The sequence below is a fragment of the Pagrus pagrus genome (assembly GCF_965226575.1).
Source record: "Pagrus pagrus genome assembly, chromosome: 20".
Lineage (NCBI taxonomy): Eukaryota > Metazoa > Chordata > Actinopteri > Spariformes > Sparidae > Pagrus > Pagrus pagrus.
In genome coordinates, this window is record NC_140207.1 from 2,538,020 (window position 1) to 2,561,717 (window position 23,698).

Genomic DNA, 23,698 nt, shown 5'->3' on the forward strand with positions numbered 1-23,698 from the left:
GTCTCGTGGAGGCGAGCGTTAGAGAAATCTTTCCTTATTTTATTTATCACACATTTAGAAAATGAACCACACTATACAAATGTCCACCGTTCAGTAATGAAACAGGCCTCCTGCATGAACCCAACCGACCTCAAACCAAAACAGAGACAACTTCAGCAGATAAAGAAGCGTCATGGCGGCTCTGAACTCACCACCTCCTCCTCCGGATCAGTCGCAGACTTTAATTTAAAACAGGACCGGCGTCGATTTCGCGTCGTCGTACGGTGGACTGCGTCGGCTGCCCAGTGACTCGACTTTTATTTTTACTTTTTAATCTTTTCGTGGTCACTGTGGTGCAGGTAGGCAGTAGCATGCAGAAACCTTTGGATGCGGCTCTCCTCTGATTGGCTGTAGGCTAATTCATTACGCTATGTAAAGAAGGGAGTAGGGATTGTTTTTTCCTCTTAGAGTCTGTGGTTGTTATTTACAATATGACAACAAGGAAGTGTGTGTGTGTGTGTCTGTGTGTGTGTGTTTGAGTCCTACAGATGGGACGGGACAGGCGAGCGTGTAGACGGGGTTTCCCGGTCTCAACAGGAGGGGTTTAGTTCCTTCATGGCTGAAGGGAGAGCAGACAGTTCGGCCCCTCAGGTCGGTGGTTGGTTGTCACATCAGGGCGGTCACGTGGTCGGCGACACACTCACAACATGTCCGCCGCTCAGAGGGATCCTCACTTTATTACTCAGACATAAAACTTAAAAAAAAAAAAAAAAAATGAAGAAGAGAACAAATAAAAATAAAACTGAGGAGAGCCGGCGGGCGGGAGGCGTTCAGGCCAGGTAGCTGTACGTGTCCTTCTCCCCGTCCACTCGCTCCAGGTACTCCTTCTCTATCAGGATGTCGATGCATTTCTGTCCACAAGAGGGAGACAAAACACACACATGAGGACAGGAACACAAACCAGGAACACAAACCAACACCTGACGCTCACGTGTGTGTGCGTGTTTGTGTGTGTGTTACCTTGATGACGGGGACTCTGGGTTTGAATCGAGACGACAGCTGGTTCAGGACTTCAGCCAGGAGCTGCTGATGCTTCAGGACCTTCCTCATCTTCATGATCCTCACTATGGCAGCCTGCGCACACACATACACACACAATCAGTCCTGATTCAACACAGCAGACTTCCTGTTTGGTCTTCAAACTCAAACTCTTCTTACTGCCATTTTTTCACGAGTTGAAGTAAAAGATTTAAGACTTTGAGCACACAGAAGAATCTTTCTCTCAGATTTTGACAACAAATCAGTTAAAGCACATCAGACACAACTTCAGTGTGCTCACTAGCAGATTTTAGAGGTGCAGGTGGGTCAGAAACCATCAGCTCAGGTAAAAGCTGTGGCAGATGTTCCTGCAGCCAACCTGACACCCTCAAACCCTGTGAGTCTGCAGCTCTGTGATGAAACTGCACATTTCACAGTGACCAGCAGAAGATCCACTTTCTAGACTGAACGAAAGGAGGTGAAGAGTTCAAACGGACCTGAATGAGGAGCTTTCGGTCCTCCTCGATGTTCTTGTGGGTCGTCTCCTGCTCCTGTTTCTGCTCCGTCTTCATCGGGACGTTGATGTTCACCCTCAGCTTCTTACTGTGGGGCAGAGACGAGAACAACGTGAGGTTAATGAACGTCCTGCGTCGCGTCTGTACGACACTTTGACTGGAATCAGACGAGTTTCTCACTTCTTGTATCCGAGGAAAAGTTTGATGACGGTGTCGGGTTTGAAATCCATCTCGTCCACGTTGGCGTTCTCGTCCTCCATCACCTGAGAGACAGACGGACAGACGTCGTATGAGGGAGGCAGCTGAACCCAAACCATCAGTAAGAGACAGACTGTGATTTTATAACATGCTCTGCTGGATGACAACATCTTGAATGAAGGTAATCTATCACTGAGAGTAAAATGAGAATTTTCAGCCTGTAAACACATTCAACTTTTTATTTGGCACCCTCTGGTGTTCAGAATGAGAATAACATGTTTCTGTCTTCTCAGACTTTTAAGGACCTGCAGACACCTGCAGGTTCAGGTGTCATTTTCATGCATTGTACAGGCGCCGGCAGGAACGAAGACTGAGAATTTAAGGCGAGCAGCTGGGTGCTCCATGAGACTCGACGTGGACATGTAAATGATTGTCGAGCTGAACTGACTCTGATGTGAAGACTTGTGTAAAGTCTGACTGAGAGAAGGAAGAAGAGTTTATTTTACTCACCAGCAGCTTTGATTTTAACAAAATCTGAAGAACTTGAACCAGAATGTCCTGAAATTAAAGACGAAAGTTTCAGTTAGTAAAGAAAATCAAACATTTCTATGAATTTCGTGTCGTGTTGTCGTGGTTTAAAGCTTCATTAGAGTTTGTGAGGATGTTTATTGGTACTCACAGTTTTGATCTGTGTGCTGTCGGTGAGCTGCTGGACGGTGTAACTGTCCTCTGTGTTGTACTGCAGCAGGATGGCCATCTGGAAGGTGGAGGCCTGCAGCGTGTACCTGTAAACCACAACCAACAGGGTCAGTGTGAAAAAGACTCAAGCTGCACAGCCCGTTCCTCACAGCTGCGGCTGAAACCGACCATTATTTTCATTATCGATTAATCGCTTAGTCGATAAAATGTTAAGAAATTGTTAAAAATGCTCGTCACAATTTCCCAGAGCCCAAAGTGACGACTTCAGATTGTTTCTTGTTGCAGCTCTAACAGCTGTTCACTACGTCAAGTATCGAAGAAGAAGAAACCACCTTTAAATATCTTCTGTCCTTCATGGTGCGTTCAAGTACACCTTGTAAACTCTGAAATCTATACCTTAAACTGTTTTAAACAGCAACATTTTTCTTCTTTTTAATTTTTTTCTTTTATGAAACACTGTAGCACCTGATTATTAAAAATGCTGCAGAAAAACAATCCAAAAAGTATCTTCATCGTTCTTTCCTTCATGGGTGTTTTTTAATGAAATTGTCAATGTGAGCATTAATACTTTTAAAGTCTTTAATATCCAATAAAAACTGGTGTTGTAACTGAAATATCCTGAACTGGACAGAAATAATGATCAATCAATCAATCAACAAAACACTGAGCGTTGGAGGAGAATGACGTCTGCTGGAGCTGTTTTTATGGAAGAAGTATTGATACGTAATCAGCTGGTTACAGCTCCAAGTGATCAGGACAGGTTTGTGGTTAATAGGAGAATAAAAGCACATCATGAGGCCATTAAACATCCTTCAGTCTGTTTCATCCAGTCACATATAAGCTGACGAGACCACAGAGAGCAGAGAGCGCCCTCTACCTGTCGGCTCCAACACTGTCACAACACTGCGCACCTGTTCTTGAAGCAGTTGGTGACCAGCTCTCCTTTGGACAGGTGATAGAGCCAGGTCAGCTTCCTGCCGCTGTGTCTGCTGGCGTAAAACGCCGTGAAGCGCTGATAGCTTCGCTCCAGCTGCACAGAGACGGAGACAAAGAGGAGAGGTCAGAGCAGCGCTTCTCAACCTGAGGTCCGGGGACCTGCAGGGGCCGTGGAGAAGGTCTGAGTGAGGCCTCGAGCTAAAAGAGGGGTTGTGATGTTTGTGTGTCCCCCCGACAGGACTGCTGTTCAAACTGCACACGATGTAAAGTGAGACTGAGTTTAAAACCTGGGTTCAACATTTTGCCGTTTAAAGGTCTAATTAGTTTTTACCTCAGAGGGCAGAGCGAAGGTGCAGGACTGCTGGAAAGGCCACGACCCAGAGCTCAGGACCTGGATACTGAAGTCCACTGCAAGACACACACAAAGAAATCAGTTTTAATACAGATATGTGGGTTTATGTGCTTTAACACAACAGAGTTCAGCTGGTTCTTTGTGTAGTCTGAGACGACGTGTGACGAGTACGACGAGCTGCTTTGACATAAAAAGCTCCAAAACAATAAAACAAATCATTATCTACTTTGTTCCACCGCAAGATTAGACCAACTTAGTTTAGCCAACACTACCGAAGCTATAACGATTAGTCAGTTCATGTTTTTGTCGAGAAAATAACTATTTTGATCATCAATTAATTGCTTTTCTTGACTTTTATTTTATGAGGAGCCAATTTACGGCTCAGTCGGTCTGCTGTGAGACGCCAGGAGACGAACAAACATGACGACGGGCTCGGTTCACTTCAGATATTAAAGGTTTTTGGTTCACGAGTGATTGTGTCAACAACAAAAAAACACACCAGATAGTGTTGAAAATTACGTAACACAGTTAAAATGAAGCATTTTACAAACCTTGACAGGTGTCTGAGAGTGTACTTACAGTCCAGAGGCTCAGAGTTGGTCAGGTGTTTCTTGAACTGCTCGTTCAGGTCTTTACTGACGCCGATGTCCTGGAACATTCGCTGCAGTTTGGACGTGTACTCGAAGCCGCACGCTTGCTGCACGACAACAACAACAAAAGCAGATTCAGTCGGCGTCGGTAGAAACCGGACAGTTTGGAGTTGCTGCGGGTGTTTTTAATGCAGACAGACTGCGTGATGTCACACCTTGAGTTTGGAGATCATGCTGGCCTCCGCGTCGTCGCTGGCGCTGTTCTGGTGGACCAGACGTTTGGCCAACATCTTCGCATAAAACTTCTGGAAGACATCTTTGTCCTCGATGTACTTGAACACAACCATCTGGAGGAGGAAAGACAAAAACCCACATGAATGAACCTCTGACCTCTGTTTGTACTCGATGCACTGGAGCGGTGCATGTTGAGTATCTCACCACTTGGTTGAGTGTGTCCTCCAGTTCTGCCTCCTCTGGGTTTTTAGAGCTGAAGAGAAAAAAACAGTGTTTATTTGCTTCAGTTGGTGAAAACACAGTTTCATGTTGCGTCTGGTGTTCAAACTTTATATCATCCTAACAACTTTAGGACTTCCTGTTTATTATTGATCCTGAAAACATCAGGTCGATGACGAGCTTCTGATCCGGAGCAGATATTATTCTCCTGTCAGCTGCAGGATGTTATTTCTAAGATTTCTACATATCGATACGTTTCATCCGATTTAACTTGTACAAGACTGAATAAAGTCATAAATGTTTAAATATCTTGGAGATAAAACTCCAACACTGAGCCTCACAGAGCCGAGTGCCACTACTGATTTCGGGATATTTCAGTTACAACCAATTTTTCTTGAATATGAAAGAGAAATGAAATTGATATCATGATTTCAGCAGCTAATTATCAAAAATGCTGCAGTGACAGAAGATGAAAGTAATGACAGATGTGGGCCGATGTATGTCAAAAACAAGCATTCCTGTCTTAAATAACTTTCGTGGTCATTCAATTATAGATTTCTGACTTTATGAGGTGCACTTGAATGCACCATGAACAGACAAACAGCAGAAGACGGAAGCAGCTCGTCCATAAATGATACCAAAATGTATTAGACTAGTTTTTAATCACATGACTGTGTTAGCCTTCAGAGATTTACTCGCTGAATTTGGGTGTTAATTTCTGCCCCACATCGACAAGAAAAGGTATATTTGAAGATTAATATCAGGGTTTTATGAATCAGTAGGATCAAATCAAATGAAGATCGATTCGAACGTTCTCTTAATGTTTGTGTTAACTGACACCCACCTCTTCTTCAGTAAAGAATCGCAGTATCTGGCCAGCAGCTCTGGAGACTTGCTGGACGACTGAGCCATCCTGGTGACGGCGTTGTTGTTGATGAATCGACCACATGCCTGAGAAAAGACAGACGGACCGCGTTAGAGTCGCACCTGAAGTTATTCTGACTGCCCTGATAGCTCGAGAGCTGACAGGTTACCGACCTTGTCGAGCGCTGCCACGAAGCCGGCGTCGTTGTTGAAGGCAGACATGACCAAGGCGTTGTACTTCTTATGGACGTCCAGGGTGGTCTGGACGTAAACTTTAGGGTCCTGGAAGAAACACACACGTCTTTGGTTCCATCATGGATGAATTTCTTTTTTCTCTTTAAGTTTATTTTACCCCGTTACTACTCTCAGACAGTTTATGTGGCTGATCAGCTTATTTAAAAAAACAGCCAAGTTATTTTCCCCTCAGCTCTCCTGACCTCCTAGATTTAAACTAAAAATGTTAAAATGATCTCAATAAGAAAAATCGTATTCCCTCTGGTGAGAGGTGAAGATGAGACGACACTGAGCTCATATTTGTTTTATTCAGCTGTAACATGCAGCTCTCGCAGCTGAAGGCACAGAAACTATTTGAAATGATCCATCTACATGAACGTTTGACCCTCTGAGCACGACAACATGCTGCGTTTTAAAAGATCAAGCACCTCTCGTTCCCCGAGAGGTGCAGGACTTGGGTATTGTAATGTAAAAAAAACACCCAGAAACAAAACAGATTCAAAACAGCAAACAGCCTCCTGACGTCTCAGTCTACAGCCTCTTCTTATTGTTCAGTGGCTACAAACAAGCCGAACACACTGAAGGAGGTTTGGCATCTTTGTCTTAGTCGACATGTTGAAGTGAACTAGTCAGAATCGTTAACGGAGGTGAAAACTGGTCCGTACGTTGAGCGCAGCCTCTCCACACTTCTCGATGGCGGCCAGGCCCTGGTTGTGGATGTGAGTCTCTAGAAGTTTCTTCAGTTCGCCAAGACCGTCTGTGATCCGCGACACCAGGTTGTACATCCGACCCAAGTCTGAGGAGATACGGAGAGAGAGAGAGATATTTCTAACTTGGACAGTAGATCTGATCAGATCTAGTCAGAGACGTGAGATGATTCAGATTTTGAACAATGGGGAAAGTTGGAGCAACGATGTTTAAAACTGCTGCAGGTGAAAAAGGCCAAAATGTGACGACACACTAAAATCAAACTGCAGGTTTACCTTCGTTCTTGTCGGCGTCCAGAAGGTTCTGAAACTCGGTGTGGAAGATCTCCAGGTGTTTCTCTATGAGGACCTGCTCACACTTCCTGGCCAGCTCGTCCTGGGTGGATTCATGGAGGTAAACTTGCACACGCCGCTGCTCCTCCAGCAGACGGGCCTCCGCCTGACGAAGGGAAGGACACGGTATTAAAAGCAGCTCTTTAATAAAAACCTGCCATGAACTGTGTGCAGACCGAGTGAGGACCGTCTACCTTCTTCATGTACTCGGTGACGGGGTTCTGCTGCAGGAACTCTGTGCTCTCACGCGTGTAGAAACGTTCTGTGTCAGTGAGGAACTGACATTCAAAGTACTCTTTGTACACGGACAGCGTCGGGCCTTTGGCGAAGGCGTCCTCCTCGTTCAGACCCAGCTCGACTGCAGGGGGAGAACAGGTGAGACACAAGAGCAGGTGAACTAACACCGTCAGTCTGCTGGACGTCACATCAACAGTCAGTGATCACTATTCAATCTCTTAATAGGCTGGGTCTCATACGTTCATGTCACTGAGGAGAAGTAAACACTCTTCCTCGCGGCTGTATTATACAAGAATCTGAGACAACAAAACTCAGCTAATTCAGTAAAACGCACATTTAATTTCCAATAAATTCTTCACAATAAAAGTCGCCCATTATTTAGGTATTTTACAAGCTTTTATTATGAAGCAGCAGAATCAGTTGTTTTTTCATCAGCAGAAACTTAACATGACTAACAGTTAAGCTAACAACACAACATTTTATGAAGAAATACAGAGCAGCTGAAAGTTTATGTTTCCCTCCTTTATATTGTCCAGGTCCTGACGGCACACAAATTGATTTTAATGTACTTATTTCAATTTGGGCAGCAGCTCCACACAGAGAAAACTCTGTTTCAGTTCGGTTTACATCAATAAACTTTGCTTTACTAAGCAGAGACCCATTTTCAATTCTGCATCGGAGCTCCGTCTAACTGTAAATCTGGATTTACTCTTTTTAAAAGCTAGTTTTACTAAACAGTCAGGTGAGCTGCCACTGTAACTTCCTGTTTAATGGTTAACCTTCTTCAGTATAGTGATAGTGATCAGCTGAGGAGCTGCACAGTTTATTCATGATCGAACTGGAACCTGTTCGGTACTTTTACTGCCATGAGACACTTGCTAAACGCTCCCTCCTTCTAGTCCTCTCTGCTTCTTCTATCTGGTTGTTTGTCTTCATTTCTTATTGACCTACCATAAGACTGGACCACACCGCTGATCAGTCTGGTGTTAATGGTCTCGCCATTCCTCTCTCGCTCTATCAGCTTCAGCACAGCGTTTGTTACCTGAAAAATAAAGATTAGGATTATTTGCACCAACAAAAAATAAAAGGTGACTCATTAAGAATATACTGAATGTTGCAGGTAAGGTTGAGGCGGATAAACAAGATAACACTGACGACTGTTAGTCACTGTTGTGCCACTTCTCTCACTCCACTCTTATGAAAAGAAACTCAACACACCTGTTTGTTGAGGGGTCGGAATAAACACTCCCTCCAGGTCACAAGTGCCAGCTGGGAGGAAACAGCAGTGTAGGAGAGGGGAGGGGGACAAGAGTGAGAAGGTTAACACAAGGTCAAGACTTCAGTCTGCATGTCTGTTAGTTGTCTCAGCTCCTGCAGACCGGTATGACCCCATCACACCAGCGTGCGTGGACATAAATGACTTTAAAGGTTTTGTATAATCAGTTTCAAGGTCTTAAAATCTTCATTCGGACAAACCAGAACTAAGAATCACCAACTCTTCCCTCAAAGACGTCGACAGGCAGCAAATGGCTGAAAATATCCTTCGTTTTAAAACGGTGAGTAACTTATGAACCACTCTTCTTCTCCATATGCTTTGAAAACTAATGTAAAGTGGAGTTTCTCAGCTTTTCAGTGGTATCACACGTCTTGTTTGGCGCTCTGAGAAATGTAGTTTCATCCTCTGGGTCCACAGGCGATGTTTGTAGCCGAGGTGCTTTGGTTGTTCAAGTTTTGTCACTTTTGCTTCAGTGTCCTTTGTTATGATTTAATAACCTTTCTATTTACTTTCTGGATCTCACATCTCCATGGTAAATAACATGTAGGATTACACCTGTTAAGCACTGAAAACCTCTGAGGATGACGTTATAATAAATGGCTGTAACTTGCTTAGATCAGATGTAAATAAAACTTTACATGGTCCAAAACATGTATCTGTTGAGTGCTGATAACAGAACAGAAGCCTGTGCAGATATTAGACGTACCGAGTAAATCTCGTAGATTCCCTTGCGTCCCTCATCACACTCTCGTCTGACCCAGTGGCGGTTGAGGTAGGCACAGATCCCGTTGAGGACCTTACTAGAGAAACGGTAATCCTCCCACTGCTGGGTGTAAAACTTCAACACACACTCATCCATTAGATCCTCGCCATCCTGGAGAGAAAACAACAGAGAAGGACAAAACACACACAGGAGGAGGATATTAGTTATATGCAGAGGGTGCATCAGTATCTGTTGGGGCTTTTCCATACACGTGCTGGCTCGGCTCGGTTTGACTCGGCGCAGCAGGGATTCGCATTTCCACCACGGCTGGGCTGGCTGTCTTAAACCAATGACGCGCTGGTCCCAACCCATGCAGTACTATCTAAGAACCGCCGCTAACAAAGTGGCTCTGCTAATTCAGTTACGTTTCATTTAATATAACTTCTTCACAATAAAAGCCCCCCGTTATTTAATTATTTAAAAGCTTTTATTATGAAGTAGATTCAGGAGAAACACTAAAGAGACTCAGAGAAAATTACTGTGAGTTAAGAGTTTTAAAAGTGTCTTTCTCTCCGGTTTTGTATTTAAGTATTGCAACACGTGTGAAGAGAAAGAGGGTCGTCATGGGTTGAACATGTTTGCGAGGTCCATCTCAAGCTTGTCTCAGCAAATCAACTTTGCACAGTTTGACACAGCGCAGCCAAAAGTGCCGGTGGAAAAGCCCCATGTGACGCGTGTCTACAAACTCATACAAACACAGACGTGTTAAGATCCAGTGATGAGGTCTTCTGGAGTGTGTGTGTGCTCACCTTGAGCAGGCTGGTCAGATAGTTCTTCAGGAACTCCTTGAGTCGCTTGTAGAGCTCCAGGCCTACAAACTGAGCCCCACCCGGAGTGGTGGACTTTTTGGAGGGCTTGGCTGGAGGCACAGAGCCCCTGCCCTGGCTGGACTGGTGGACGCTGGTACAATAGTTATATACATGTCTGAGGGAAGGTTAAGGAACAAACACAGAGACGCTACACATCCACTCATCTTGCTCTCATTGTCACGAGGAGTAAACTTCTCATTCCTCCATCCAGAACTTCTCTCTACAACAACAAAGCTCGTTATAATCGGTGACCAGCGATGTGACCAGCATGTCATTCACAGGTTTGAGCCTGTGTTAAGTTAAAATGAGAGCTGCTCCTTCTGCCTGGCGCGGCAGGATTACAGTACACGGCTGGCTGCTTTCCTTCAGTGCTGGGAAGGTGTGTGAGAGGAAGTGAGGTGTCAAACAACAAAACGCGCCATCAGAGAAAATCGTCTCTGTGCTTTACACTCGCATCGCGCACACTGTGCATGTCATGTTTGCAAGATTGTTCACAAACTGCACTTCCCTTAAAACACGGTTGATGACAATCTGAAGGGTTTTTTAAAAAAAGAAGACTTCCTTTGACAGACAATCTGTGAATCAGATCAGTGATCATGTAAAGCAGCTGCGTGTTTCCTGTTCTCTTCAGTCCGGCCTGCTTTGTTGTAACTCGTTACCTGAGCAAAGAGCTATGAAACAGGTTAGAGAACGAAGAAAGTAGCGAGCCAGTGCCACCAAGTACACTACAACAAACACACAGTAAGGGTAGCTACTGACTAAACGACTGGTAAAATACTGGTATAGTATTATTTGCCACTGTAGGGTGACCAGCACTTAGTTCTCAGAGCTTTAGGTGAGATGAGTCTTGCAGATAAACTCTAGGACTCATCAGATATAGAGTACCCTCGTACCTCGTCTTGAAGTCAGTGGGTTTTGTTTAAATGTCTAAAATAAGGTCTGTAGTTAACACAAGCCGAATAGATCTTCAAGTTTTGTTCCGACATAAAAAACACCTGGAACATTAAACATCATCACAGCGAACACAGAGACTAACTAGTCCTTCTTTACAGGCCGACTCCAACTCTAACTCTACAACTTGTACATTGATCTGTTATGAGTATTGAGTATGAGTATTGTATTAAGTGTGTATTATATAGTGCAGGAAGTCATACGACTGCGATGTATTACATTTATAGCCTAAAACAACAAAGCATCATGAACGTACGTTTGCCACAGAGCTTGAAAAATCCAAAAGGCTTTTTGTCGAGGGAACCGGGCCGATGCCAACTTCCAGGTTAGCCGACAAAAACGCACCATCCCTGCAGCGCTCTATTAGAGGCAGCGCTGCTTTTTTCTTCTCAACACTTACACTTGTGTGTGGTCACATTCTCAGTTGCTCGTTTCTATAAAATGTCTAAATCCTGCACTGCTGACAGAAATCAAATGGCTTGTTTTGTCTGACCAACATTCAAAAACACAAATATCTTCACTTCACTATTATATTAAGACATTTATGACGTTATAACCAGAGAATTACTTATCATGACAGTTCACTTATCTCCTCCCTCCATGCTGATGGACAGTCAGGTGAAGTCTCGTCATCCACAAAACATTTCTGGAGCTTCACAGCAAAACAGAGTTGCAGCATTGATCTGAAAAGACCTTATGTACACTTTTATTTTAAAGCCTGAATCTTCACTGTAGTTGCTAAGCTCAAATAGTTAGCCTCCCCCCGTCATAAGTGGGTTCATGAGCTCGACCATGCATGGAGGGTGTGAATAATGTCTTTTTAAAAATCAATCTATGATCTCCGGGCTTCTGTAGATTTGGATTTCACCAGACGAGCTGTATGGAGCCATTTTATGTGCAAGTCTCCAGCTGCTTGTTGTTTAGGAGAATGCTGCTGTTTTGCTGTGAAGCTCCAGAGATGTTTTGTGGACTACGACACTTCAGCTGACTTTCCATCAGTGTGGAGGGAGAAGATGGTGACTGACTTTCATGTTTGGGTGAACTGTTCCCTTTCATTTTCTGTTGGGATGAACCAAGTGCTCGTTTCAGCTCTACAGGTAAATATAATAATAATCTCCCCTCTCAGGATACGTGTAGAGTTCCATGTAGCGTGACTTGGCCATGCTTTGCCGTGTGTACACCTGCTGGATGCCAGCCCGCAGGTCGTCCCATATCTGGTCCAGGCCTATCTGTCTCAGTCCGTGGGGGTTCTGGGTCCTGTTTGACGACATCGTAGAGGCCCTCGTCCTCTCCTCTCCTCTCCCTACCGAACAATGCCCTCCCTTTCCTGCTCCGGTGAGCGTTGCTCCCCCGGCTCCTCTCCTCAGTTGATTTCTGTCCTGACTCGCTCTGCTCTCAGAGTGTGCAGTCCATCTGGCAGCGGCAGCAGCGCTTCAGGAAGCTGGTCGTCGGTTGTGAGCGGGATGCAGTCCCACTCTGCACGCCTGGGTGGCGCTGTCTGCCACTCCTCCACCTAAAAGCTTTGGCACTCCTCACCAGATGACCTGCAAAGAAAAACATTTTCATTAGCCATCTTTGTTTTAGCTTTGTTATTGTCAGGAAACAAGCTACACAAAAAGCACAAAGTGTGATGAGAAATCTGGTGAATCCCAGAATCAAAAAGCAATTAGAGCAAACTCAGTTTCAACAGCACTGCGTTAGCAGTTAGTCAGGTAGGTTATATGGATTTATCTGCTGACACCTGGCCCTGATCCCCGTAGACACAGTGCTGACCAGACCCTGACGTCACTCAGCTAATGACAGATTAGTCCACTTCAACGCCTCCCTGATTTCCTTCACCAGTCCAGTCAAGACGGTGCCCAGTCTACCACGTTCATTTCAGGCCACTGCGAGCCAATTTCTACTCTCAGGCATTCGTCTGAACGCCTCATCCAGCACAGTGTTTTAACATGTTGCTAAAAGACACGTCGACACCACCGACTGCTTGAGATGAGAGCAGAGCACTCCACCGTCTTATTACTAACATTATGTCTCCAGCGTGGAGAAAAGCCTCACTGCACCGAGCTTCTTCACCAGACCAGATTTGAAATGCGTTGAGTAGGTCAGCTGCTGAACCTGAAGCTGGAGTTCGGTGCTCAGCTCCACTCAGGTTAGCTAGTCTCTAAAAAAACATCTGGAGAACAACTACAGGATCTGACAAGGTTCCCTTAATTTAATAGAAGTTGTTACATTAATTTTCTCAAGATAATTCATGACATGACCTGGGATGGCCTACGTGAGTTGGAGTAGACCCCTATCTGAGTCACAGAGGGTAAAAATGACAATTATTATGAGGTCAGGTCATGAGTAAAGGCAGCTGGTTGAACAGTGGCGCTGATGACGGTCCAAAAAGGCCACATCATTAAAGCTAAGTGACGAACCTAAAGCTGTAATTTCATCCCCACAGTCGGGACAAGAGGAGACGCTAAATCAACACCCGAGTTTGCTGCTTCAACATCTTTCACGCCAAAGAGACAGAGAGGAGACACACAGGCTGGGTGACAAAAGGAAGACTTTTAACTGCAGACATGAATATCTGTGCAGATCATCGGCTCGTAAATTGAAGCAGAGTGGAAGCGAAGTCAAGAGTCACAGTGAAAATCTAAAATCTGGTATAAATTAGGAAGCAGACAGCGAGAGAACAGCGTCTGCACTGATTCAACAAACAAATGGAACAAAAAGTCAAATTAAATGAGGAGATAAAAGCTTAATATCACTCACGACTCAGGGAAACGCACTGAATTCACTAAAATCTACTCGGCTTCTGATATGAACCTAAAAAATCTGAAAATTAACTGCTGTGGGAAAAGTTTGCATGTTTAAATGTTAAGTTCATATTAAACATGACAGAGATCCAGAGTTATTTTTTCTGTCATGTGACACATTGTTATGAAATAACAGCATTCAGACATAATTCAATTTCCAAAAGGTCACACGAGGATTCTTGGTCCACATCAAATCCAAAGTCATACAGCCGACATGCAACTTGAGAAGGATTGCTCCGATCTAAATTAGAGATGACATTTGGATAGTTAGACTATCAGACAGTTTTTTCTCGACGGTGAGGATTCGCTGCAGCAGCAGGTGAAAACAGCACGTAGACCCAGAATACTTTCACATCGCACACAAAGACTGTTGGCGAGTTTGATTCAGTTTCCGTCCAGTTTGAATGAAGCGTGTTTTCAGGTGGGTTAACGCGGAGATTAAGCTCGTTTTAGTTTGTTAGTGATATTTCCTTTTTGTTGACTAAGTAGTGAAGTGGCTGCTTTTACATCTCCCAGCTGAAACCAGGGTTGCTATCAGACTATCACCTCTTGAGGTACAAAGTGGTGTTAGGAGACAGGACGGGCCGGGGCTAGCTGGTTAGCATGCTAACTTTAGAAGACCTCTCTGCAACACGGTACATAGACGTCTTTCACAGAACGTCAACACTTGTTTCTTCATACTCTGGTGATCATTTTTGGATGTTTTAACTAAAATTCTGCACATTTATTACAAATTAAGCACAAATATTTAAGTGGCCGTCTTGTGTTAAAATATACACAGTTACGTAAACCAAGACAGGACATCGTTGTTATTACTGATATCTCAGGACATCTGAGAACAGCCATTGAAAAAGAAAACAAGTGTTTGGGCCTTGCTGTGCAAACGCAGCCTGCGAGTATGAGAGAGCCCACAGGGAGGGTGTTTGGGTAGAAACTGCTGTGTACATGTAGGCAGCGCTGCTATATTTAGAAGGAGCAGGCATGCAGCGCTGCCCATCACTGACCATTCACAGCTATTAGGGCCGGGGACTCAGGACGTGATCCAAGTGCAATGGGCTGTTAGTGGAAGAGGGGAGGAAGCTGATTGACCTGCTGTTTACTTCCTGTCCCTGTTGACGAGTCCTGGCTGCTGCCTCCGGACAACGACAGAGCGCTTGACGTCTGAGCAGCTTCAGTCATACGGAGCTGCAAACACGCTGCTGCTGCTGCTGCTCAGGACGTGGGAGAACAAAACACTGGAATATGGTTTTGGGTCATTATGCTGCACAGAAAACTGATTATTATTTCTATTTCTAATCTATTCGACTATCACAAAAGCTGTGTAACTTTTTGTCAACCAACCGCCGACTAATCATTTCAGCTCTAGGACTCGTCCCAAAATACAAAGCAGAACATGGTCCAGAAACCACGACTCCTTAAATTAGATGTGAGGACCAGCTGTGTCTTCAGTATCACAGTTCCAGTTTGAAAACAACTCTAATATCACAACAGAAGAAGTCAATTCATTGTAAACAACAACAACAACTGATAAGAAGTTTTTTCAGAAAACATGTTTGTTTTGGTCCAGACCAACAAATAAAATACAATTTTTGGTGAAAATACAATTTGTGATGCAAAAATGATCGTTGTACTCGTCATGAATCACATCACAATCGTAATATCTGTCAAAAAAAATCGCAATATGACCTTTTTTATCTCATCAGCTCTATCTGAGAGACATTTTACCTCATTTGTATTAAGGCAGAAGACATTTCCCTGTTTTCCATCGACAGAAATAATAAGATCTATTGTGGAAACAATTTCTCGGAGACTCCAAAAAATTAAGCAGTACATTTTCTTAAATTCAGATACTGTAGTACATTTTGTACTTCCAGTTATCTGAGGAACACGGTGGGAAAGATGATCAAGAGCAGCACTGAGGCAGACAAAAAGCCCTGACGCAGCAGTAAGCTCCAGGCCCATCAAGACCTGGATTCGGTCTTCATCAGTCACTGAGATCTGCCGTCCACTCCACGCCCAACCTCCGTCTCCAGCATCCCTTCCCCCCGCCGCCACAGACTGACCACAGCACTGCAGCTGCAGCCTGCTGCCTGCTGCCCCTGTAATATCTCTACACAAAACTACATTTCTTCACAACCTGCTGCGACATTCAAGATCCGGCAGGACAGCACTCTCCACCACCATCATCAAAACACCAAATGAGGGAATATCTTTTGGATAAATGTTGTTCATCCCTCCAGTGGAGTCCAGAGAACCAATGCCAAGGCGTACTGAAGCTATTCTGGCAGCATGTAGCGGGCAAACATCTTACTAAGACCTTTAATTTGTCACCCATCTGTATATTTTGCATCGTAACCGCTTAATACATTCAGACAGGGTGTAATATTACCCTCTGACTGGGTAATATTATTACCAAAGAAAAAACTTTTACCTACACTTAAAAACTTCCCACTAGTGATGCCCACTCCCCGATCCTCACCAGTATTGGCTCATACTGGATCAGGATGCTGGGTGGTGCGTTAGCTGATGGACGCAGAGCTGGGCCAGTCGGCAGCGAGCCCACACAGCTCGGCCCAGACTCCAGACCCGTTTCATCCTCCGCTCCTCTTCAGCAGATCCTCGCCGAACTCGGGAAGGCAGCCCTACCTGAGGTGCTCCTGCAGTTGCCATGGCAACTAGGGCAGACAATACCTCCCGGTAGCCATTCGACAACACAAGGTAGAGCATTCATTCTCTCCGTCTCCGGTGCTCGTGTTCACTGGTGGTGAAGAAAGGTGCCCTTCACGGCAGCGCTGGGATCAGATTTCAGATTCCCACACCAGACAGCGATGGATACGTGTCGCTACAGTATCTGACCTATAATCAGTTCCACGACCACGTGACCAGGAGTAACAAGATGTCGAGAGCTGGTAGAGTGACAACAGTTTCTAGAAAGTTTGTTGTGAAAGAGGAATCCCATACCGGATCGTCAACAACGGCGCCACGGTCGCCGCGTTTCTACTTCACTCACGGCGGGAAGGCAGCAAAGTTCAAAGGTCGTGACTCGTTTCAGGGAACAACGTGCCTAAATGTGTCTGTCAACAAGTGCTGTTGACCGTCTACTGGGACGGTTGATGTTACGAAGGAGCCAGGAGCAGGAATATAACATGTATAACACAATCACATGTTCCAGCTTAAATAATAATTGAACATCTTTAGGTTTTTATGGTTGTTGGTCGATGCAAAATTATATATTTTTTCATTTTCTGACACTGTAAAGTCAAAAAGATTCATTAACTAATATAGAAACTAATCAGCAGATCAATCAGTGATACAACTGACCGAATGCTTACAAGTTTCAAAGCTTCTACCGCTGTCATGATATTCAACGTCCAAATCAGTATTTGAAAGCCCGTCCATGTTTCTATCCGACTGGTTTCATGTCACAAGCAATAATAACACTGAAGCTGCGCTGACCGACAAACAGCTGAGTACAAAAATGTGAAGTTATTAATCATCTGAAGGTGACCAGTTATCTGGGCCACTATTCAGCAAGTTTCTGATTATCGGTATCTGTGATTTTTCTTTCAGATTGCTGATAAACTAATTTTAAAATGTGTTTCTCTGTCCCACAACAACATCTTACTAGTAAAGTGTCTCACTTAACAGTCTATAAACACTGATAATCTGAATCTGCAACGTAACTAAATGTATCAAATACATGTAATGGAGAGGAGAAGTAGCAGAAAATGGACATACTGAAGTAAAGTACCTTAAAATTGTCCTTAAGAACAGTACTTGAGTTAATTGTACTTTGGTTTATTTCACCACTTTTGATACAGAGTTTAATTTTTACTGCAAATGAACATCAGTCTCAAATATCAGTTTTCTTATAATCGATTTCAGTATCAGCCCTGAAAAAGCCACATCAGTATCGAATCGGCCCTGACAAGCAGATAATTATCTGTAACCATTACGGCTAAAAGAAATATCCACATGTTGCCTCCCTGTGACATATGTATCATGTATAATAAGGCGATATGACCCAGGCCCACATTTTTGTGACTAATGTCCCCCGGGGGCTTCACGGTTAACATCATCAAGATGGTTTCTTACACTTCATTGTTGGAGGAGAAGGAAAGTATTAATATGACTGATTACACAGCCTGAGGCACTAAAAGTGTCTGGCACCGCCAAAAAAAAAGCTCTCCACGGGGGGTCGGATGAGACTAACTGGGGACAGAGCGGGAAAACAGGATACGATCCTGTTGTGTAGAAGCTGCCGTCAGTCTGCAGCACGGACAAACAGGTTAAAGAAGATCGTCCTCTTCCGATTAAAACGTCTTCCCCAAAACTACAGACTGCACCTTTAAAATAAATGAGGTTCTTACCCTGCTATCTGCCGTCCACCTTCATATTAAGACTTGTAGTAGATGTCTGGCAGACAAACCGAGCCAAACTTCACCTGCATCCAGCTGCTGGTTTCTACTCTCCCACAATGAATATGTCTGAACTGCCCTCATAGTGCAGCAGCAGTGGGTATAATCACAACTCAGGAGCCAGACCGGAGTGTGTGAGAGGGATTTGCTGAACGGGAAGGATGCAGGGAGTGGTGGAGAAACAGAGGGAGCGCGGCGCTCGTGGGAAAAAAAGCTCAGCCCGGTAAATCTGATTACTCTGGTCACCGTGTGTCCTGGCCAGACTCAACAACCCAATACCCCACATCTGAAACATCAACAATGCAAAATACACAAACGCACACATCAGAACCTGCCGTCACTGATGACGGAGCGCAGAGTCGGACCACAGATATCAAACTCTGATTTCAGCATTTGGTCGCCTTCCTCAAATCTGAGTCGTAGTGACCAAAACAAAGACATCAAAACTGAGGGTGAGTCATGGGGAGCAGTGAAGCCACAGCTGAATCTGAATCACACTGATGAGCCCTTCTTCAACACTGACATGCTTGTAAAGTGTGTGTGTGTGTGTGTGTGTGTGTGTGTGTGTGTGTGTGTGTGTGCGTGCACGCAACTGATCATGTGCCGGGTTAGGCAGCGGAGGAGGACATTTCATTAGCGTAAGCAGCTTTTGATTTCTGTTGCTCTGCTCAGCATTCAGCAGAGCAGCCAAGCAGAGACTCTCAGCCCCGTTGGATTGACTTTACTCTGCTGCCCCGAGCGCCGTCACTTCGCAGCACCTTGTACATATTAAGCAGACGGACCTGGACGGGTCAGGCCGGGTAGAGGTGGAGGTAGGACGGCCCCGATCGTGACTGACACGACTTGAAAACTGGATTTCGCTGCATGTTTGAACACAATATCATCCAGCGCGCTGTTTCTAATGACACCAGCATGTTTACATACTGCTGATTAGCCAATAGTGCTGCCCCAGAAGGAGCACCGGTCATTTTCTGCTGCCAAACACTAATGCGGACGGATTCCAGTCACGCGTGCCAGCATGAAGTTGAGCAGAGCGAGCATCAGTCCACTGAAGTCGGCGGGTGTGAGTGAGCTGTTGTGAAGGAGCAGATCAGGTGCAACATGTAACCAAACATCAGTGAAGACAACACAAACAGATCCATTTACATTACATGTGAAGATGCAACATCTAATTATAAAGCAAGGACCGTCTGTCTGAATGTTATTCACATATCTCGGGAACCCTTCATGTAATCTACTTCACACTTCACACTCAGGGAAGTGCAGTGTCGAACGTGGTGCAATCTGGACAAGCGACTCATTCAATATTAATACATTTTGAATAAACACCGCTCTGTGGAGCAGCGAGGGGTTCGGCTTCACGGCTCTGCAGACTGAAGCTGGGCTCACATGTGGTCTCACGGGGAAGCAGATGTAAACTTAATAATGAGCTCGCTGTAGTAAAGGTGCACTCTGTAGGTTTTTGGGGATTAAATGTTAATCAGAGGAGAAAGATCTTCATAAACTCACACGGCGAGGCCCAGGTGCCTCACTCTGGCAGTCAGCTGGAGAAATGTGAAATTATTTCTGTATGATTATCTCAGACCTCGCTGAGCTGTAGCTGGACAAAGTGTTTGATATCTGAATCTTTGTCTTGTGTTTTCTTGTCTTCGTGTACAAGCTGTATTAGCATCCAGACTACTTGTAGCCTGCACCAGGTGAATGTTAACAGCTAGCGGTGTACATACAGCTGTCCTACAAACCTCACAGATGGCCAGACTTTAGTCTTCTTTCTTAAAAAACCCACTTGTTTTCCTTTGCAACATCAGGATCCGGGTATCGCCCGGTTCACACTACAATTAGATCGAAGTATGTGCCCATGCAACAGTGTATTCACATCCTTAATGTTGAAACTGATTTCAGATTCCTGTCAGTGCATCTTTACACCTCTAACTGTCAAGACATCTCGCAGTGCAATGAGTATTTTGGGGTCATTTGACTGAATATACGTGATCCTACTCCACAAGATATGGTAGAGCAAATGTAAGTGAGGATACGAGCATCACTGAATAACCGTGTATGTGAGGAAGGATGAGTCTGCAGCTGTTTAACATGGCACACATGCAAAATCATCATCCAACAGTAGATGTTCTTCACAACTCTGAACACCAACATACGCCCACCCTACGGTCCTCCCACTCAAACATGTTGATGCTGAGGGAATACGACGCGTCTGCACGTGTACAATTAAACCTCATCACTCAAAATAAACACTGAAAGAAAACTGTAGCGCCCTCATAAAGACGCCGCTTTAAAACCAATCAGACGTGGCCTCAGAATAAAAACTGGATGATATCTGAAGGGCTGCAAGCTAACAATATGAACATGATTCACATTTAGTCCCCATAAAGACCATGAAAAGATATTTCCTGGCATGAATTTTCCTCTTATTACCAGTATTGTTGTAGAAACAGACTGATGTGTCAACATATAATCAGTATTAGGCTTCAACAGCTTCAGAAAGCAATACTACACACAGTATGATTTTTATTACACTATTTGACTGCATAAAAATTTAAAAATTAAAAATAAATCATCTCCCACAGTCCTCTGAAGGACAGATAGGCATTTCTGTTAAGTTTCACCTCCTTTGTTCCAGTGTTTATACTAAACCTCTTCCATAAATATTACTTTATCTGCCAATATACAATAATTAAAAACAAAAATAAAGATCAGTAAGACAAAGAAAGATAAATCATCTGACAGACTGCTGAGCTCCTACGCTTTGTGAACCAAGACAGACAGCACAACCACCTATGACAACCGTGAGTGTTTCCTTCACTTAAACATTAAAGATGTGCTTTTAGTTGAGAAAAAGAAATTGAGCGACCATCAATATTTTCTTCCAACAGAGAGATAAGCTGTTTGCGAACATCTCCAGGCCTGTCAGTGACTATTTCAGGTATTCCTTTGAGTGTGGGAGCCCCGTGTCAGGCTCAGAACAACCAGATCCTCCATAAATGCACATTTATATCAGCCAATGTTGGTATGAAAATAAAAAACAGCATCTCTGAGCAAACACAGGATGCACTACAGAGAAAACCCTGCTCAAAAACTACAGAAGATAAAATATAAGTTGGTGTGATTGCAGGTTTGTGCACCTCATCATCCCAGAGACAACTTCTCCATCAGCGTTAAAGGAGCAGTCTGTAGTTTGAGGAAAGAAATGTTAATGAGAAGAGAAAGATCTTCACTGACTCACTTTGTTTTCTGCCTAAACTCTCTTTGTTGTCGTGACTGAATAAACAAACTGATCATAAAGGACAACACAGTTTATACCGTTTTAGTTTGTTTATGTGGCGGACCCTGCCACCTTTCAAGCTTCAAACTGTGTTCTGGGACCTTATTTTCCTCTGAGAACAGCTTGTTTATTCAAGTTTGAATTTCTTCCCCCCAAACTACAGGGTGCCCCTTTAAGATTTAGGATATCTTCCTCCAACAGAGAGATCCCGATCATTATAAGGGAAACACAACATAAAAGTACAAATACAATCCATAGATAAGCTGTTTCTGAACATGTCCTGATGAGTTAATAACTATTTCAACACACCATGGCTCTTCCAGGTATTTCTTCTGAGTGTGTGTCAGGTTCAAAACAACCAGATCCTCCATAAATGCACATTTATATCAGCCAATTTAAGTATAAAAATAACAACAGCATCTCTGAGCAAACAAGGGGTCCACTATAGAGCAAACTTGGTGTGATTCATCATCTCAGACACATCAATGTTAACCATTCACAAGCCTCCCTGACAAAACAGTAACAGATGTAGATTTAGATTTAGCATCCAGGAACACCAAACTGTTTGCTTTCCATCAAAATCAAGGAGAAGGAGTCAGTCAGAGACAACAACATCTTCCTCCAGCAGAGGGGTCCTGAGCCTTCAGTCTCATGAGAAACTTGTCCTCTTTTTTCCTTTTCAATCAAACACCTCCAGGCCTAGGAAGTGGTGCCCACCAGGTCTGTTCCAGGTGCTCCAGGACTCCTGTGTCAGGTTCAAATCACTCTCCTTCACTCCACAGAGGGCCGATCTGCTCTGTTTAATGTCGAGCTGCGGGAGCTCCAGCTCCGCAAATTCACTGTAATCATCCCACATAATACGAGCGAGCTACTCATTAACCGCTTTTGGAAATATTTGCTGAGATTATCCAACGCTGAGCTGCGAATGGTGTCAGACACTGCTACGCAATGCTGCTAGCTAACATTAGCCTCTCAGGCTCGATTAGCCTGTTAGCTTGTAGGTAACGTTAGCTTGGCTGCTTGGCGCTGGGTGGATTAGCTTTCAATCAAAGTACAACCTCCATTTGAGCCACACTCTTAATCAATTTAAACACAGAGTAAGTGTTTGGGTTATATTTCAGGTAGACGCTGTCCCGGCCGAGCTAACCGCAGTGCCCGGGACAGACGGAGCGGCTGTGTTGTTGGTGTAAAATGGCAGCCTAGCTTCTCGAGCTGCTCAATAATGAGTCAGGAAAACAGTTCGCTAGCCGTTTAGCATTAGCCAGCTAGCTCTCGGCTAGATTGATTGTCAGGAAGAAAATAGCGCCACCAGCCTACGTTCACCACCCACAAGTGTCTTCTTACCATTTTAAGGCCGTCGCTGTCGCCGTGTAGTCGTTGTATGAATGGGTTTTCGGGTCCAGAAGCTGTCTCCTCGGCCGTCTTTCGTCCCTGTGTGTGTGTTTGCTGTCCGTTGCTAACTGCGACCGCTCTGCTTCGTTCGCACAAAGATCAGCTCAGCAGCCACCGAATCATGCCGCCTTCAGGCGCCGTCGGAAATATGGGCATCACAGCAAGAGCCGCACGATGCAGCTGGAAACGTCCTCAGGTCGGAAATGATTCATAGTTTCCTCACAAACAACTGAGTTGTGCTGGAGAAAATTAATCTGTGGCACGTTTGACGTTTAGCTTCTCTTTTCTTCAAGAATACAGAAAAAACAAACAATACAGAACAACAGATAGTATGGAAGTTTAAAGGAGCATTCTGTAGTTTTGACGAATGTTTTTTTTTTTCTGCCAAACAAACTGAAAAATCAAACTCTATTTGTTTTCATGACTAAATAAACTGAATAAACTGAATAAACAAACTGACCTTAAAGGACAACACAATTTATACTGTTTTCCTGTGTTTATATGTGGCGGACCCTGCCACCTTACTAGCTTCAAACAGGGTTCTGGGACCTTATTGTCCTCTGAGAACAGCTTGTTGAGTCACTATTAAACTAAATACATATTTCTGACCTTCATTCTGAGTTTGAACACAGTGTCCCTGTAATATAGCATCACATCAGAGGTCTGCTTCAGTAAATTACAAGATGTTAATAATGATAATAGTAGGAAAAACAAAGAATATAAAAATAAGATGATATAGAATACACAGTGTAGGGTTAATATCAGGAACATGTCAACACAAAAAGATTCAGAGCAGCTTTTTGGAGATTTTACAAGTTTTTATGAAAAATAAAATAAATAAAATCGTTTTTTTATTTCATAGTAGACTGA

General features: G+C 44.1%; 1 protein-coding gene across 1 annotated transcript; it reads right to left on the bottom strand.

Annotated features, from left to right (window-relative positions):
- Positions 1–18: 18 nt before the first annotated feature.
- On the bottom strand, positions 19–22,939 carry LOC311249755 (cullin-1). Its single transcript, XM_084341056.1, has 22 exons — positions 22,781–22,939; positions 12,066–12,478; positions 9,924–10,098; positions 9,118–9,285; positions 8,354–8,404; positions 8,087–8,177; positions 7,093–7,256; positions 6,842–7,004; positions 6,524–6,654; positions 5,799–5,906; positions 5,605–5,711; positions 4,746–4,794; positions 4,523–4,654; positions 4,297–4,414; positions 3,697–3,773; positions 3,341–3,459; positions 2,410–2,515; positions 2,241–2,288; positions 1,713–1,795; positions 1,515–1,620; positions 1,000–1,113; positions 19–890 (listed from the first exon to the last, which is right to left on the bottom strand). The coding sequence occupies exons 2-22, from the start codon at positions 12,203–12,205 to the stop codon at positions 810–812; spliced, it is 2,331 nt and encodes a 776-aa protein (XP_084197182.1). The 5' UTR covers positions 12,206–12,478; positions 22,781–22,939; the 3' UTR covers positions 19–809.
- Positions 22,940–23,698: the final 759 nt, after the last annotated feature.